Source organism: Camarhynchus parvulus, chromosome 28, assembly GCF_901933205.1.
Source record: "Camarhynchus parvulus chromosome 28, STF_HiC, whole genome shotgun sequence".
In the NCBI taxonomy this organism is placed as follows: domain Eukaryota; kingdom Metazoa; phylum Chordata; class Aves; order Passeriformes; family Thraupidae; genus Camarhynchus; species Camarhynchus parvulus.
The window spans coordinates 2,783,167-2,801,826 of NC_044598.1; the positions used below are offsets into that span (position 1 = coordinate 2,783,167).

Below are 18,660 nucleotides of genomic sequence, written 5' to 3' on the forward strand. Positions count from 1 at the left end.
GTCCCCCGGGTCCCCGATCCCCGCTCCTCGCGGCCGGTTCCTTCGCGCTCCTCCCCGGGCTGGCGGGTCCGCCGGTCCCTCCGGTCCTTGTCCCGTCCCTCCCGCCCGCCAGGTCCGGGTCTCTCGGTGCCGCCGGTCGCTCCCGGGGCTTCCGGCTTCGTCCTGCCTCCGCCGGTGCCCGGCCCCCGGTGATAGCGCTGCCCCTCGGGTCTCTTCCAGCCCCGCACCAGCAGCAACATGTGGCTCCTGGAGCGGCTGCGCGGGGTGGCGGAGAACGGCGGCTCCCGGGGCGCGGGGACAGACGAGTCCTCACGGGGATCCCGCTACAGCAACGTCCTCACCCCCGACAAGATCCCCGACTTCTTCATCCCGCCCAAGCTGAGCGCGGCACCCGCCGAAGCTGAGGGCTCCGAGGTGCCCGCAGGGGCCGCTCTGGGCGCCTCCGTGTCGGAGCAGGACCTGGCCAAGCGCAAAGCCCCGCGCAGCCCCCGCCCGTCCAGCCGCTCCCGGTCCCGCACCAGCGGGCGGCACATCATCCAGATCGAGACCGCCGAGGACTGGACCGAGGGCGGCACCAACGTGGACCCGCAGGCACAGACGGCCATGTCGCTGCCCTACGTGCCCAAGGCTCAGACCTCCTACGGCTTCGCCACGCTGATGGAGAGCCCGCACACCCGGCGCAAAGAGTCCCTGTTCCACAGCGAGCACAGCAGCCTCTGCCCCTCGCCCGTCACCTCGCCCGGCGCCCAGCGCAAAGCCAAGCTCAACGGCGACAGCGGCCGCCGGACACCGGCGGATCTCGGCGCCGCCCTGATGCACCCCGGCCGGTATTTCAGCGGCGGAGAGAGCGACACGTGCTCCTCGGCCGAGTCCTCACCCTTCGGCTCCCCGCTGCTCTCCCGCTCCGTGTCCCTGCTGAAGCTCTTCAGCCAGGAGAGCCAGTCCAAGGTGATCAAGCTGAAGCACTCGGTGGCCCGCAACAGCTCGCTGAGCACCGACGACAGCTCTGCCGACACCAGCCCCAGCGCCCAGCGCCGCTCCAGGAGCGCCCCGGCCGGCACGCAGCCTCCGACCGCCGTGCTGCCCCTGGAGCTGCCCGCGGGCCGGGACCGGGACCGGGAGCACAGCCTGCGGCTGAGCCGGGGCGGGAGCCTCCGCCTGGCCGCCGAGTACGACCCCTCCAACGCCCGGCTGCGAGTGCGCCTCGTCTCGGCCGAGGACCTCTACGATGCCCTCGTCGACCTGCGCAGCATCAACTGCTGCGTCTCGCTGTGCCTCAACCCCGGCAAGCTGCAGAAGCAGCGCAGCACCATCGTCAAGAACAGCCGCAACCCCGTCTTCAACGAGGACTTCTTCTTCGATGGGCTGGGCCCCGGGCACGCCAGGAAGATGTCCCTGAAGCTCAAGGTGGTCAACAAGGGCAGCAGCCTTAAGCGGGACACGCTGCTGGGGGAGAAGGAGCTGCCGCTCACCGCCCTCCTGTCCTGCCTGTAGGTACCTGCTGCCAGCCCCGAGGGAGCCCTCCCGCCTGTGGGGCCGGCTCTGTCCCCCAGCCCCGCTGCAGGAGGGTTTGGAAGAGCCCCCCGAGGAGGGCCGGGGTCGTGGCAGAGTGTGGGGGTCCCCAGGAACGGTGCAGAGTGTGGGGGTCCCCAGGAATGGGGCTCTGCCAACACCAGCTGGCAGCCACAGCCTCTGCCCCTGCTCCCTCCCTGCTCCTGCCCCGGGGCTGCATCTCCTGGAGCCCAGCAGAAAGTGGGGAGCCTCCAGCCCATTCCCCACCGCCAGGGAGGATGGAAGCACCTGTTGGACTCTTCCCTCCCTGTGCCTGCGGTCTCCAGCTGCCACCCAGCAGGTTGGAGGTGGGGGAATCTCTGTAGCACACTTAGGGCCACCTCTCAAAGCCCCAGCACCTGTAGTCAGGTGACAGCTTTAATTTAAAAGACAAGTTTCTGGTCTTGGAAACTGCAAAGAAAATACTGCAGAGGTGACCTGAGAGTGGGCCAAGGGCAGTCAGCCTGGGGGATGAGTCAGGTTTGTGGCTTTTGAGCCTTTCCTGGGCCTGGCCCAGCCCTGTGAGGCTGCAAGGTTGGCTTGGTCTGACCCCTGCAGCCTCCCGGGCTGCCCTCCCTGCCCACCCCAGCACTGTCCCCCACTGCTGACCCCCCTGGGAAACTGCTCATGGAGCTTTGAGGGGTTTGGTTTGCCCAGAACCCAGGAGGTTGCTGTGCCTTTCCCCTGCCCAGGAGCGGGAGATGCCGGGGGCTGGCACCCCTTGCCCCGGGCACAGGCAGTGTCCCAGCAGATGTGCCTGCTGACAGAAGCTGAGGTGACAGGAACAGCCCCACCTGAGTGCAGGTGAAGCTGGGCAGGGGGGCAGGCTGAGGCTCCACCACTCTCCGTCCTCCCTTGTCCATGAGAAGATCTTTCAAGTGGCAGCAGAGATGTGTCCTGTGGGGCCACCACGCTCCTGTGCCCAGCGGGATCTGGCATCCCAAAGCGACTGGCCCGGCTTTCAGTTTGGAGCTCGGTGCTCCCAACCCTCCCCATCCCACCGTGTCAGCCCCGCTGGGTGCCTGGGGACAATGAGGGCGGGGAGGACCCAGCCGGGGCATTCCTGCGGGCGGATCAAACACTCTGCGTCGTTGTTTGGTGTGTTGTCACCCTTTGTGTCGGGCTCTGCATGTTTCTGTGCAGGGAGCAGGGCTTGCAGCGCTCCCGTGGACACACACACGTGTCCCCTCTGTGCTAACCTCTGTGCTGGCAGCCCGTGTTCCTTCCTTGTCCTTTTGTAGCAGATGGCAGATCTCAGTGTTGACTATTTATACCCGAGGCTGATCTTTTTTGCAGCGTTTTATTTCGTCTGTAAATACGTTCCAGGTACAGAGGCAGAGCCGTGTTTGCATGTCGGGGGTGGGTGGGGGGGGATCCAGGGTGATCGTGGCTGTTTGCTGAGCTTGTGGCTGAAAACGTGCAGGACATAAGGAGCTGACATGTCCATCCTTCACAGGGAGGTTCCCACTTGAGGCTTCCCCGTGCTCCCCCAGGAGCCAGCACCAGGGATGGTCCTCAGCCCCCAAATGCCCTGGCTCACCCTGAGGGCTCTGGGGAGGGTGGGACAGGGACAGGGGTCACATCCCGGGCTCTGGGGTGACCATCGTGCCCCTGAGGAGGTCTGGGGCGTGAAGGGGACCCTGCCCAGCTGGCAGCTGCCGGGCAGCCCCAACACGCCTCACCCTGTGCTCCCTGGGGTGCTGCACCTGCGAGGGGCTGGGGGGACCCGGGAGCTGCTGGGGTGGGGGGGGAAAGGCTGCAGGAGGAGGAGGAGTGGGAGCTGGGATGAAGGCTTTGGTGCTCTGAGAGGTTTGAGGGCTGACATCCCCTCAGAAGGACCGTGTGCCTTTGGGTTTGGGGCAGGAGGATGCTGAGAGGAGGAGCCTGGGTGGAGGCTGACCCCAAAGGGAGACCCAGGGGGTTGGGGATCCTCATCCTGCCCCAGCCCAGCCTGTTCCAGGGCTGTCCTGCTGGAGCTGGGTGTGTGACCATGCAGGGATGAGCTGCTGGGAGCCCTGCTCTGAGCTGGGCTGGTGGTGTGGGAGCCAGGGCTGTTGCTTGGATGGGTCTCTCTCTGCTGCTGGAGCTATTTTCTATTGTTCCTGCTTTGATATTTCTGTGGCTGGATTTAATGATGTATTTTTTTGGAGTGAAAAAAAAAATATATTAATACCTGAATGGAATGTTTGTTTACAGATGATTTCCTCTTTTTAGTGCAATAAAGTAATTTCTAAAACAGACACAGGTGTGGCCCTGGCTCCTGCTTTCCCCAAGATATTTCCTGGCATTATTCTTGATGGCTCCCTGTGTGCTCCCCTTTCCAAGCAGCCTTCCAGGGGCTCAAGGTGCTCCTGAATCTCTTCCCCATGGGGTGAGGTGAGAGTGAATCTCCTGGGGAGATGGGGAAGGGTGCTGCTCCTGCTTGAGGGGGGACTCAGGGCTGTGCTGAGCCACGGCATTGCCTGCTCACAGCCAGGGCTGTGACACTCTGTGCGTGTCCTTCCTCCTCCTCCTGACCCCTGCAGCCCTTCTCAGCGCTGGTGATGAAGAAAACAGTGATGGTTTTGTTCTTGCCGCTCCCAGCCACCCTCCCTGCCCAGCTGACAGCATTCAGGTTGCTTTCTTTTCTCCCCACCTGCCACTTCCAAATCTGTTCCTAGCCAGATGCTGCTGAAGAAAAAGAGGAGTGTTTGCCTGTTACCTAAATACCATTTTTCTAATTTCCACAATTCTGATAATTTGTCATTTTTGCTAGCTATAGAGGCTGGGTGGGAACAGATCTGTTCTCTCACCTCTGGCTCCCACAGGGTTGGTGAAAGCAGCTTGGTAGGTGCTAATAATTTAAGTCATGCTTTTTCTAGAGGTCCAAAGCTGCAGCAGTTAGTAACAAAATGAGGCTGATTAAGTTAGTCTGAACCAGAGTGGATGGGGTCAGCCTGAGCACACGAAAATCCCTGGAAAGTGTCCAACATTTGAAGCAGCCAGAGGGGTGGAGAGGGGCATCTTGTGGGGGAAGATTTCACTCTGAATTTGTAATTGAGACACCGTGGGAAGGAAATGTGTCTGCCTCACTGGACCTGGGAGGGCTTGGTCATGCTGAGAGCTGGGAGGAAGAGGATGAGACATCCTCTGAGGAAGAGTGTGACACATCCCCACTGCACAACAGAGCCCCTGGGGTCAGGGGGTGCCCAGGTGAAGAGCAGCCAGGTGAAAATCCCAGCTCTGCCCTTTGCTGTGCACACCAAGTGATGTCTGAGCCCTGGGACATTTCCCCTGCACAGGGGTCCCGAGGAATGTGTGACCCAATCTGTGCGGGAAACTGAGGCAGAGCAGGGGAGGCAGCTGGATGTGGAGGAGCCCTGATCTCCAGAGAGAGGCAATGAGGCTCACCTGGGTGAGAGGCACACATAGGCCACGGCTATTTTTAGCCCTGTGTTCCCTCAGCGCTGAGGACTCAACTTCTGAGAAAATTGCCTGGAGCTCATTTAGCCATGGCGTGATGGCTGAGGGAGGGAGGGGAGGGCAAATGAGGGGTTCAGTTTCATCCACGGTGTTCTGCAGGGCCGAGGCTGCCGGGAGGGCTCTGCAGCGAGGAGATCAGCGGGGCTGGCGCTGCTGGGGTCACCCTGGCCCTGCTGGGGACAGCCTGGGCTCCCAGTGCCGAGGTGTTCGGGGATCCTTGGCACTTTTGGCCGAGCAGTGCTGCGACCGCTCCTTCTCCTCTGGGGATTTTTTGGGTGCTGTTGAGGCCGGGGGAGCCTGGCGTGCTCCAGCCCAGCCCTTTCCCTCCCCCAACCCCCGACTCCGGCTGCCGATTTCCCGTTTCGGTCAGAAAAGCATCTTCCCGTTGCTTGGCAACGCTCGGCCGGTGGCGGGGGGGGCTCCAGGCGGGGACGGGGGTGGCCCTGCGGCCGGAGCCAGCTCGGTACCCGCGGTGACTCCGCCACACGGGTCTGGACACCCGGGACCGGGCGGGGAGGGCGCGGGGAAGCGGCGGCCGCGATCCGGCTGCAGGGAGGGAGCATCGGCCTCCCCCGGCTGCAGCGCTTTATTGAGAGCATTTGTCTTCCATGGCAGCGTGTCTGCCTCAAAGGGGAGAGGAGAGACTCCCACTGCTACTGGGAGGAAAACAGAACTTAATTGAATCTCGCAGTCTCTTCAGTGGAGAGCGACACGTCTGAATTCCCCCCGGCACCCTGCAGTCTGTGCTGCTCCTCCAGGGGACACGGAAACCCCCGGGCTGGGGTCCCTGGAGCCCACCGGGAGCAGAGATGTCCTCCAGCTCCTTGTCAGCCCCGAGGCACTTGGCACTGTGCTGAAATGCAGCTCGGTGGCAGCAGCTGCCCAGCACTGCCAGCCCCAGCACACGCTCCCTCTATTCTGCTTTTCCATCTGCACTTTGCTCTCCTGCTTTGAGGCTGGCAATCCAACAGGGACCTGGGCCCAGATCATGCCTTCAGAGGCAGGAAAAGGCAACCAGAGGAAGGGAAATGGCACTTTGGACTCCCCCTCAAGCCTCTGGATCCAGCCCTGACTCGGGGCTGGGGGCAGGGTGGGTGCACAGAACACAGGGAGCTGCAGTGAGAGAGCGCAGGGAGCATGCAGGGATAGATGAGGGTGAGAGCAGCAGGGTGGAGGATCTTCCCTGCCTCTCCTCACCCTCTCTAGTGACCTGCTCCTCGCTAGCTGCCTGGTGGACTCTGAAACGCTGCCCTTAAAATGTTCGCGAAATTCCCAAATCACCAAGAAAGCCGAGGTGGGAGGGCGAAAACACAGCATAAATAATCAGACAGGAGGATTTGTTAAACGCCAGCAGCTGCTGGCAAACACTTCAATATCAGTGCAGCCGGGTGCTGATCCATGTGGCTTTTGGGGCCAGGGGCTGGTGCCAGCCCAGGGGGGCTGTGGGGCACAGGGGTCCTGCTGTGGTGGGGGGCACCTGGCTGGACACAGCAGGGCAGGGCTGGGAGAGGCTCCAGGTGCAGAATCTCCTCTCTATGCTTCCCACCCAGACCTCACCTCTGGGGTGAGGGGACATGTCCATCTGCACATCCCCAGAGTGTTTTAGGGGTGTGTTAACCCTGCTGCCCCCGCTGTGGCCATTCTGGGGGTGGGCTGTGGTGGGAGGGGGCTCCAGCCCAGCCTGGCGGAGGCACCGTGGGAGCCGGGCTGGCATTGCCATGGCAATGAGATAACAACGGCGGCTGCCAGGCGGGGAGCGGCGAGGGCAGGGATGTCCAGCAATGCCACAGCCACACTCACCCGTGCCTCACACCGGGATCCCAGCCCAGGCCTGCCCTGTGTGTCTTGGTTTGGAAAGCCAGGAGTCTGCTAAGGAAGGCAGGAGCCTCCCCTGAAATGGAGAATGTGAACCCTCCCCACCCCTCTGAATTGTTATAAATTTTAAATCAAGGGGCTCTCAGACAAAAAATATGGGAGCAGGAAATAACAGTTCTTTAAGAGGGAAGAAAGAAAAAAAGGATAAAATAAACAATGCGGTACACTAGAACAACACTGACAGAGTCAGAACCCAACCTGACACCCTGTGGGTCAGGGTGTTGGCAGCAGTCCCATTGGAACTGTGGCTGCAGCCCTCCTGCAGTGTCAGGGGTGGTTCTGCTGGAGCAGGGATCCTGTAGAGAAGGATGTATTCTTCCTCCGAAGATCCAATGGAAGAAGAGGCAGCTGCTGTTCCTCTGGGGAATCCCGTGGAGAAGCCGTGCTGGTGTTCCAGAACCTCTGGATTATATCCAGGCAGGAATGCTTGGCTCCTCCCTCTGGGCTCACATCTCCCAATGGGATGCTGTAGTTCTTATCAGCCATGCAGTGACATTCAATAGTCTGTTATCAGCAGATGTCCCCCCCTGAGGGAGGAGTGATTGTGGTCACTCAGAGAGAGATAAGGCAAACTGCCCACTTGACAAAAGACAACTGCCACACAGATGGTAACAGAAAACATCTTGCATTGCAATCTGGAACAACTGTAACATCCCTGATCCAGCTCTGGATGGCCTGGACAGCAGTGAGCACGTCTTTGCTGCAGTGAAGCCCTTGGCACCCTTCACACCCAGAGGTTGCACTGAGAAATCCATAAAAATACAGATTCAAACCCTCCCAGCTGTCCACTGCCAGGTTATAATTAATCCCCATTTGCGCTTCCGTCCAATTTCCCTCGCACGGCTCCTGACCCAGACCGATTGTCGCAGGAGGTTTCTGTAATTGCTAATTGCTAATCTTATCAAGGTGAGAACGCTGCAATTAGCAGGGGCAGGAGCCGCAGGCGAGCTGCTGCTGGGCGAGGGTTTGCCTCACCTGTGCCAGGGGAGGATGCACACACAGCCTGCGCTGCTTGCCAGGGCTGTTCCTTGCGCATCCTGGGCAGGATGGGATCTTCAAGGTGCCCTCACCTTTCCAATCCGCACATCACCATGCAAAGTCCTTAAACAGCCGCAGAGCCTCTGAGGGGGCTCAGACAAACAAGGTACTAACCCTGGGGAGATCCTGCTCCGAGCCGTTTGGGAACCGAGGCGCTTTTTTTGCGGACAATCTGTTCCCTCCCACTGCCGCTGGCTCCCTGCCCGCCCCATTCCCGGCAGAGGCGGCGGGAGCCGGGAGCGGCTCTGGCCACCAGGACAATTCCATGGAAGCCACCAAGTGCCACAGGGCCAGGCTGGGCTGAAAGGGAAGAGGCCGGGAGCAGACAGCAGCCAGGTGTTCCCCAGATGTTCCTCCAGGTGTTCCCCAGATGTTCCTCCAGGTATTCCCCAGGTGTTCCCCCAGGTGTTCCCCCGGGTGAAAAACGCTAATTACTTGTTTTGAAAATTTTAAAAATTTATATTTAGTAAATTACAAAAAATTTATATTTAAAGTTTTATATTTAAAATTATATTTAGTAAATGTAGTAATAATGTGGTTAGAAAAATAATAATATAATTAGATAAAATATTAGAAAAATTAGAAAAATAGTAATATAATTACTATAAATAGTAATATAAATATAATAATAATTTGGACAATTTGGATTAGGACAATATGAGACAATAGAAACAAAGAGTTACAGACGCCCAGGTACTTTTTTCTGGGCAGCATAAGGCTGAAAAAGGACACAGTTAACGGAGGATTAACCCTTAAAAACAATAGCCTGTTGCATATTCATACACTTTATACATGATGCATGTGAAAAACGCCAATCAGTTGTTTTTAAAATTTTAATAGTTTAATAGTAATGAAATTGTTATAAAAATAGTAATGCAATTAAAGTAATAATAATTTGGACAATTTGGATTAGGACAATATGAGACAATAAGAACAAAGAGTTACGGATGTTCGGGTACCTTCTTCTGGGCACACATTAACAGAGGATTAACCCTTAAAAACAATAACCTGTTGCATATTCATACATCTCATACAGGATGTATAAATTCCATTCAATCACAGGATTCTGTCTGGTCAGTGTCAACTTCTTCCTTCTAATCCCAACAGCACCTTCGATCTTCAGCCAGGCAGGAAGAAGTTCATTTCTTCTGATAATGGGGCAATAAATTCTCTTTCTCTGAAAGATTCAGGTGTCCTGTGGCTGCCATCTCGCTGCTTTCTTTAAAAAAGTATAACCCAAAACTACATTTACCACGCTACTCAAGAGAATTAACACAGCATCGCTTTCTAACACAACACATACAATACCCATTTGAATATTTGCAGAGAAACACGCATTTTTCACACCCCACATCAGGCAGGCGGCATTCAGATGGGGCTCCCAGGTTTGTCTGGACGCATCACGGATTTGTGGGGGGTTCGGGGGGCAGGAGGCGGCTCAGACAGCCCCGAGCTGCGCTGCCGGGCGCCAGGAGAGCATCGCGGCTCCGGTGGCACCGGGAGGGGGTGGCAGGGGGTGGCAGGGTCCCAACCCTCGCCGCAGCCGCCGAGTCCGTGGGGTGGTGTCGCACGGGCGCCTCCCGAACCCTCTCTCTTTGCCGCCCCCAGCCGTCTGTCGCTGCTGACAGGAATAAACTCCAACACCTACCATATGCTTTGCCACTTCTGCTGCCCGCGCTCACTTGTTACTATCTATTTTTCCAAGCCGGGGCAGCCTCTGCTTGGGGAGGCTCTCCCAGCAGTGGGGAGATGAGCTGCCGTGGGGTGCTGGTGTTTCTGGCACAGGGGAGGGCAGGGGGTCTCTCTCTGGTGGGCTCAGCCCTGCTCTGGGAGCAATTCCTGCTCCCCAGCACTTCCCACATGGGCACCACCTCTGCGTGGCAGTGGATTTGGTGCTGGTGGAGCCAGCTCTGGTCCTGCTCTGCCCCAGCTCCTGCGGCAGTGGATTTGGTGCTGGTGGAATCAGCTGTGGCAGTGGATTTGGTGCTGGAGGAGCCCACTGGCCCTGCCCTGTTGTGGCAGTGGATTTGGTGCTGGTGGAGCTGTTTGGTCCTGCCCCAGCTGCTCTGGCAGTGGATTTGGTGCTGGTGGAGCCACCTGGTCCTTCCTCAGCTGCTCTGGCAGTGGATTTGGTGCTGGTGGAGCCAGCTCTGGTCCTGCCCTGCCGTGGCAGTGGATTTGGTGCTGGTGGAATCAGCTGTGGCAGTGGATTTGGTGCTGGAGGAGCCCACTGGCCCTGCCCTGTTGTGGCAGTGGATTTGGTGCTGGTGGAGCTGTTTGGTCCTGCCCCAGCTGCTCTGGCAGTGGATTTGGTGCTGGTGGAGCCAGCTCTGGTCCTGCCCTGCCGTGGCAGTGGATTTGGTGCTGGTGGAGCTGTTTGGTCCTGCCCCAGCTGCTCTGGCAGTGGATTTGGTGCTGATGGAACCAGCTCTGGTCCTGCCCTGTTGTGGCAGTGGATTTGGTGCTGGTGGAGCTGCCCCAGCTGCTCTGGCAGTGGATTTGGTGCTGCTGGAGCTGGCTGGCCCTGTCCTGCCCTGCCCTGGGCTCAGCACACTGGTGCTGTGACCCTCCCACAGCAGCCATGCCATGCTGTGCCCAGGCACTGCCCGCTGCCCACTGTCACAGCTCACTGGGCACTGACAATGCTCCTGCTGGGGCACTGCCCTGAGCCCTCATCCTGGCCTCCATCCAACCCACTCATCCTGGCCAGGAGCAGCGTTGTACTGCACTAAATCGTTTATTAATTGTTGTTTTGCGCTGGGTGGTTGGAGGTTTGCACTGGGTAGGTTTTGTATTGCGCTGAATAGTTTATGTTACATCACATGGTTTGTTCTTCCCTGGCCAGGAGCAGGACACCAACGGCCTGGCTGCTCCCTGAGCTGTCCCCTGGCACAGGGACATGAACCAGCAGGATGGTTCTGGGTTCTGGGTGTGGGATCTGCATCCTCAGGGCTGTCCCCAAGGAAAACCACGGGGGAAGGGCACAGTGAGCAGCAGTCAGCGCACAGGGATGGGCACAGCCTCCCCTGGCACGATGGAGATTTAATTTCGGTGTGGAGGCACCGCGAGCAGAGTCTCTTCCCCGCTGTGAGCTGCTCCATGTGTTTACGGCTCTCACAGCCAGGAAAATTCATCTCCTTTGGGGAGTGAACGCATCTCGGCTCATCCTCCAGGTGCCAGAGCTGGTGATGACGCTGTAAACGATGGAAGATCCTCACAGAGGAGTCTGTCCTGCCCTCTGGCACTGTCACCGCTCCCCGGGACAGGCGGGATGTGTGTGAGCCCCGGGCATCCCGCATCCCGCATCCCGAGCTTTAATTGCACCATGCCGCTTTGATTCCTGGCTTTAATTGCAGCCCAACGAGGCCCGGGCAGCAGGAGAGGTAAACATCAAGCTTCAAGGGAAACAAATCGGGAGAGGAAAAGAACATTTACTGGTGACTAATAGGTCCGCGGCTCGGCGTGTGTGTTTGCCTGCCACAGCGCGGGACGGTGCCAGGAGCAGAGGGGATTTCTTCCTTCTTGGCAAGCCCAGCTGCACAGTGCAGTGCGAGGAGAGAGGATTTTTCTGGGCCCATGCCGTTTCTGTGATATTTTTAACGCCCGTTGCACAAAAGCTGAAACACATCCTGAGCTAAACAGAGAAGATGTTGGCTGTTTTCAAGGCAGGGTTGGGGATAAATAATCCTGTGGTGACAGATGGGGACGTTCACACACTGCACTGGTCACAGCAGAGGAGATTGAGGCTGATCTGGTGAGAGGAAAGGAGGAGAGCTCCTGGTGCTGGCACCCAGAGCAGCCACCACCCTCCAAGTGTCACCACCCTCCAAGTGTCACCACCCTCCCCGAATGCCACCACCCTCCCTGAGTGCCACCACCCTCACCGAGTGCCACCAGTCTTCAAGTGCCACCACCCTCCCCACGCGTCACCACCCTCCCCGAGTGCCACCACTCTGGGTGAGGATGGCACAGGGCACAGAGATCCTGGTGCTGGCACCCAGAGCAGCCACCACCCTCCAAGTGCCACCACCCTCCAAGTGTCACCACCCTCCCCGAATGCCACCACCCTCCCTGAGTGTCACCACCCTTCACAAGTGCCACCACCCTCACCAAATGCCATCACTCTCCAAGTACCACCACCCTCTAAGTGCACCACCCTCCCCAAATGCCACCACCCTCCCAGTGCCACCACCCTCTAAGTGCCACCACCCTCCCCACGCGTCACCACCCTCCCCGAGTGCCACCACTCTGGGTGAGGATGGCACAGGGCACAGAGATCCTGGTGCTGGCAGTCCCTGATCTCGAGCCCAATTCCCTGGCAGGGCTGTGGGGACTCTGCCTGGCACTCCCTGGGCTCTCCTTGTGCACAGGGGCACCAACCCAGCGTCCCCAAGAGCTGCTCAGGAGTGGTTGAGGTCCCTTTGTGGGCTCTGCTGTGCTGGGAAAGATGAAACAGGAAAGCCTTATAAATATGATTGCCTGGCAAAAGATTTTGAGAATATAGAAACTATAAGTGAGATTGAAATGAAAGCAAGCTTTGAGATCCCTCAGTTACTGAACAACTGGAAAACAATGGTGTGGCTGGCTGAAGGTAAAATCCCCTTTTGATGGAACAACACCCTCTGCTTGCAGACAGGCCCAAGGGTCAGAGCAGACCCTACAGCTTGGCAGAAGGGGCCCAAAGAGGAGTTTTTAGGGTTTAAAATGTAACACAGTATGGTAATGTAGTGATTCTTATAGGCTGTATGTAAATGCTGTAGGATTTGTGTATTGTACTAGTGAAAAGTATTGCTCCTACAACGAGGGATGCCAGGGCCAATGCCACAGGGTGGGAACAGGGACATGGGGATGAGGATGTCAGCACAGCTCTGTGGTGTTCCCCATGCCCTCCTCGGCCTCTGGGGTGGCCCCACAGATATTTTTGTGGTTCCAGCGTGACTGCCTGGGCTGTTCCCCCACAGCAGAGAGAGCTGGGATCTCGTTAGTGAGCTCCTGGACTCTGAGCATGTTGGAAAACAGTGCTTGCTAATAAGAGAAAAAGAATGACAGCAAATAAGCCCAGCCACGGGAACATGCCCTTTTCATCCAGCATTTTTTATTCCCCCACGTTCTCCCCCCTTCCCTTCTTCGCCAGTGGATTGAAGCCACTGTAATAAAATTATTAAATATTAAAAAAAAAAAAAGGATGTAGCCCCCACCTCGATGCGGCAACCATGGAAACTGGATCAAGGGGACACCTGTACATTTCCATTCCGGGCTCCTGCTTGCTGAATATACAGAGGAGCACTAATTAAAACCCCAGTGAGGATGGCAGGTGGAGGGAAGGAGCCAGCCCTGGCAGGGGGGCTGTGTGCTGCAGGGATGGGCCCTGCCAGGTGTCCAGTGAGCCTGAAACACCACCTGATGTTTCCAGCTCCTTCCAGCTCTGGGATGTGGAGCAGGTGCTGGCTGCACCCCAAAAACTGTGCTAACAAATTCACCTGCTGCACGCCTGAGTACTGAGAGGCCTTGGGGACCCCATCTCAGCCGCGGGTATGATGCTCAACAGGGCAAGGCAAAGCTGATCCTCTGTGATTTTATACTTTTTAACCATTTCAGCAGGAGGAAGCTCCCCTGATCCGGCACGTGAGCACCCAGAGGGAAAAGGCTGTGTTGAACCTGCAGGTTTATTTTTACCGACAGCAAATGGCAGCGCCTGGAACATTCCCCTCTTTGGAGTTAATTTTTACTGAAGCTCAGTTTTAGTCATTGTTGTCTAAATCTGACTCCTCCACATTTATCCCACGGAAAAGCTCCTGCAGCTCAGCCCTCAGGGTTTCAGAGCCCCCAGGGCTGGTGCCCGATGCCAGCTCCTGCCAGCCCACGGCAGTGATGGATGGGGAAAGCTTTTCCTTTCGGCAGAGCAGACATCAGGCCATCCCCTTCCTGCTGGGGGTCAGCAGAGCCCTGAAACCCTCTGATTGCCCAGGGACCGTCTCAAATCACTCCCCAAATGTCCTTCTCCCCTCTGATTGCCCAGGGACCGTCTCAAATCACTCCCCAAATGTCCTTCCCCCCTGTGATTGCCCAGGGAAGGTCTCAAATCACTCCCCGAGTGTCCTTCCCCCCTGTGATTGCCCAGGGAAGGTCTCAAATCACTCCCCGAGTGTCCTTCCCCCCTGTGATTGCCCAGGGAAGGTCTCAAATCACTCCCCGAGTGTCCTTCCCAGCTGGAGCCCGGAGCAGGGCTGGCTCCTGCTGCGTGCCCATCACGGGCAGGGGCTCACGATGGGGCGAGGGCTCTCTGGTCACTCTGCCGGGCTGTTTTCGCAGCAGGCTGCTCAATTTCTCTGCCTGAGCTGTGGAGACGACCGTGTGCTGAGCAGACGGTGATTCTCCTCCTCCTCGGTGCCTCTGCCCCTCTCAGGACATCCCGGTCTGGCACGGAACAGCCCGGGCAGGGTGTCTGAGCTGCCCTGGTTCCACAGCCAGGCTCAGGCTCCACAACCACCCAGGCACGGTTCCAGCAGCTCCCCCCAAACCATCGTCCCGTGGGGCTCTGAGGAAGGGGCTCCACTTGGGCACAGAGCCCCGGCGCGCAGCTCAACTTTGGGGAGAAGCAAATTCCCGGTTTCCATGGGAACCGGAGGAGGAAAGTTTCTGGGGCTGCGGTTGGGATTGTGCCAGCCAGGAGAGGCAGCGGGACCCCGGGGCAGCCATCCCCCCCTTTGCTCTGCCAGCCCCACTGCCCGCGCCCCCAGAGGTGCCCCCTGAGATGAGGGGGGCACCCGGACTCCTCGCCCTCCCCCTCGGAGCTGTGTCAGATGTGAGCTGACATTTAGCTCTCAGCTCAGCGAGGAGATGCGGCGATAACTCTAATCTGCTTTTCTCCTCCTCACGCTCTCCCCGGAGGCAAAAAGCCGCTGCTGGGAGAGCAGGGGGGCTCTGGCAGCTCGGCACAACAGCGCCGTGCTGGGGGTCTGCAGGGTCCCCAGGGTCCAGAGGTGTCCCAGCAGCACCACGCCCTCCTCAGCCATGCCCGCCCATCAGGACACGAATGCCAGGGGCTGCAGCTCCTTGGGGACATCCCGAGGAATGCCAGGGGCTGCAGCTCCTTGGGGACGTCCCGAGGAATGCCAGGGGCTGCAGCTCCTTGGGGACATCCCGAGGAATGCCAGGGGCTGCAGCTCTTTGGGGACATCCCGAGGAATGCCAGGGGCTGCAGCTCCTTGGGGACATCCCGAGGAATGCCAGGGGCTGCAGCTCCTTGGGGACGTCCCAAGGAATGCCAGGGGCTGCAGCTCCTTGGGGACATCCCGAGGAATGCCAGGGGCTGCAGCTCCTTGGGGACGTCGCAAAAGCTGCAAGGACAGAAGTACAGCAGCACCCTGGGCATGGCAAAAAGCTCCCAAGTCCCGGTGGCTGTGGCCCCTGCCACACCACAGCACCATCACCGCCTGCAGCCGGGTGGCAGAGCCAGCCTGGCCTGTGTCTCTCTCTTTCCTGGTGTCTCAGCTCCAATTAGCGAGGCCCCCATTAATTTTTTCCACTTAGCAGCTCACGTCAGCGTCAATGTCAAGGCGGCAGCGAGAGGGAGCCGGGGTGGAGGGGAGATGGGGATTTGGGATTAACCCAGTAATGAGGCACACAGGGGGCTGAGCCTGGCTGGGAAGGAGGCCCTGAAGAGCAAAACCATCTCAGCATCCCCTCCTGGGCTGTCGGGTCTCACAGTCCGAGTCACAAACCAGGTCTGGCGGGGATTTGAGGCATCTTTGGAGGCTCCTGCAGCTGCAGGCAGAGGCTGATCCCCCAAACCCCCAGAGCAAGGGTTAACCCTCAGCACTTGGCCTCTGCCCGGGGCAGCACCGCCCTCCCCCTGCTGCGGGGTGAAGCCAGCACGGCCCAGACCCCCGAGACCCCCCGGCCGCTGGAGATTGCCAGGAGCGGGGTTAATGATGCATCCAGATGGAGCTGACCTTTCCACCTTTCCACCTTTCAGCTTCACCTGCAACTCCCTTTTCCCTGCCCTTATCTGCATGGATGCCTGTGGATTTCATGTCCATATTCATGGTGTTTTAATGACCCTGTAATATCTTTATGTTCTGCAATTAAATGTGGAATCTTAAATGTGGAATCTTTTTTTTTTTCCCCTTCTGCAGATTAGCATCTGCAAAGGATCATTTGTGGCATTTGAGCAGAGGAACGGAAGCCTGTTCAGGGGGGAGATGGGGTTAATTAAACTTCAGAGCACAGCAGGCTCCACTGCCAAATATCCTTCTTCCAGTGGGACAAGTGAGGGTGAGGAGGGAGCAGCTTCGGGCAGCTCCTGGGGGTGTTGGAGTGCCTTTAAACCGTGCAAGCACACACGAGGCACACAAATCTGCATCGAGATCCTTATCACGGGCTGCAAATCGGGGCTGAACCGCTCTGGTGTCACCCCAGTGCAGCCAGGCTGTCATCAGAGTCCTGGTGAGGCCATTAGAGCTCCTATCGCTCCATCTCCATCCCCGAGGCTAATGGACATCTGTGCCGCTGCGCCACCCCCTCCCCGGCACCCTAATTGGGTTTCAGCCCTGTGAGATGGATGGGGCCGGGCTGAGAGCGGAGCAGGGAGGAGCAGGAGGGGGCAGAGGCAGCTCTGAGAACCCCCTCACCCTCCATCCACCTCCTGCCCCTCTTTTCCACCACCCCAAACCTTGTCTGAGGCATCTCCCATGGCCTTGCAGGATGGCTGGAGTGGTGTCCAGGGGCTCTCAGCTCCTCCCTGATGGGACTTGGTGACCACAAGCAGCCCCAGCACGCTCAGTGCCTCCCACACAAGCTCCCCCCTCATTCTCCCCTGGTTCTTTTGAAGCTGCAGCTGTGAACAATATGTTGTGTGAAGCCCAGGAGCGGCGTGTTTGGCACATTGAATAAAGATGGGGACGAGAAATGCCTTCTCCTGTGGCTGTTTGATGTGAAGGGCAGCACTGAATTCATTAGGAGTGCTGGCAGAGCCTCTGTCAGAGTCCAGGCAGTCAGAGCAGTGCAGGCTGGTGGCCTCTGAAGGTGCCACCCTGTGCAGTGGCACATCCAGGCACGGGCTGGCCCTGCCAAAGCACCTGGGTGTGCAGGGGGTGGAAAGGAGGGCATCATCCCTGTTCCATGGGGCTGGAAAGAAAGGCATCATCCCTGTTCCTGAGGCTGGAAAGAAAGGCATCATCCCTGTTCCTGGGGTTGGAAAAAGGCATTATCCCTGGTCCTGGGGTTGGAAAAAGGCATTATCCCTGTTCCTGAGGCTGGAAAGGAGGGAATCATCCCTGTTTCTGAGGCTGGAAAGAGGCATTATCCCTGGTCCTGGGGTTGGAAAGGAGAGCATCATCCCTTTTCCAGAGCTGGAAAGGAGAGAATCATCCCTGTTCCAGGGGCTGCAAAGAAGGGCATCATCCCCATTCCAGGGGCTGGAAATGAGGGCATCATCCCTGTTCCCAAGGCTAGAAAGGAGGGCATCACTCCTGTTCCTGGCGTTGGAAAGATGGGTATCATGCCTGTTCCTGGGGCTGGAAAGATAAGTATCATCCCCATTCCAGGGGTTGGAAAGGAGGGAATCATCCCTGTTCCAGGGGTTGGAAAGGAGGGCATCATCCCCATTCCAGGTGCCATCCAAACCCACACACCCCTCCAAACCCTACTGCCGCAGGGCTACAGCTGTGGTGGACACGGTGCCTGCACAATCCCAACTTTATTCACCCCACAACACTCCCACCCCTCCGGGGTGATCCAGGGAAGAGGGAGGCTGGATACAGCTCCGTGTCAGGAGCCAGGGGTGCAGGACTGGGGGTGCTGGATTCAGCTCCATGTCAGACACAGGGTGCAGGATGGGGGGTTGGATTCAGCTCCAGGGGTGCAGGATGGGGGGCTGGATGCAGCTCCATGTCAGACCCAGGGATGCAGGGATGGGTTTGGGATGGCCAGGCTGCTCCCTCCCAGTCCTGCTGCCACCTCCCGCTGCTCCAGAAGGATGCAGCATTTTATCATCATCCTGTGAGGCTGACAGGCACCAGAATTAATGAGTTCCTCATCAGCACTCCTTCATTTAGCTCCCTCCCTCGGGGTTTCACCCCCAGGAAGCACAGAGGGAATGGGGAGGGGGTTGTTTGCAGGGGTGAGAGTGCAGGACACAGGTACACAAACACACCTGTGTGCCCAGCCAAGGGCTCGAGGGGTTTAAGGTGCCCAGCCAGGTGGATGAGAAGTTCATGGGATGCCCTGAGCCACGGGGACATGGAGATCCTGCCCTGGCAGAGGGGCACGGGGACCTGGGCATGGCTGGCCTCCACACACCCCTCATCAGGGCTATTAATGATTCCCCCTCATCTGCTGTTAATTACTGACACCAGCAGAAACACAGCATATGTGACAGATACAGGAGCCTCACCAACTGCAGGATTGACCCCGTGGAAGCCAAGGAGCTGTGGGGAAGCAGCAGGTCAGGGGGACACTGCCAGCCAGCAGCCTTTGTGTTGTGTCCCTCAGCAGCAGAGGCTTTGTGTGGCTTTGCTGTCCCCTGGGTGTCCCTCTGGCTGTCACCACACAGCAGAGCATGGAGGGATAAGACATTCCTGTCCTCTCTGTGCCGGCCTTTTTGGAATGTTGACATCCTGAAAAGGATTTGCCATCCCAGGGGGGGTTTATTTGGCAGCAGAAAAGCTGTGAAACTGCAAAGCTTCGGCATGCCTGCTGTCAAAACACATCTTCCTGGCTGTGCCCTGCGGT

The 18,660-nt window shown here is 58.2% G+C and overlaps 1 protein-coding gene across 1 annotated transcript; it reads left to right on the forward strand.

The window, feature by feature from the left end:
* Positions 1 to 237: 237 nt before the first annotated feature.
* C2CD4C (C2 calcium dependent domain containing 4C) lies at positions 238 to 1,773 on the forward strand. Its single transcript, XM_030966569.1, has one exon. It carries the CDS (start codon positions 238 to 240, stop codon positions 1,492 to 1,494), a length of 1,257 nt encoding a protein of 418 aa, XP_030822429.1. The 3' UTR covers positions 1,495 to 1,773.
* Positions 1,774 to 18,660: the final 16,887 nt, after the last annotated feature.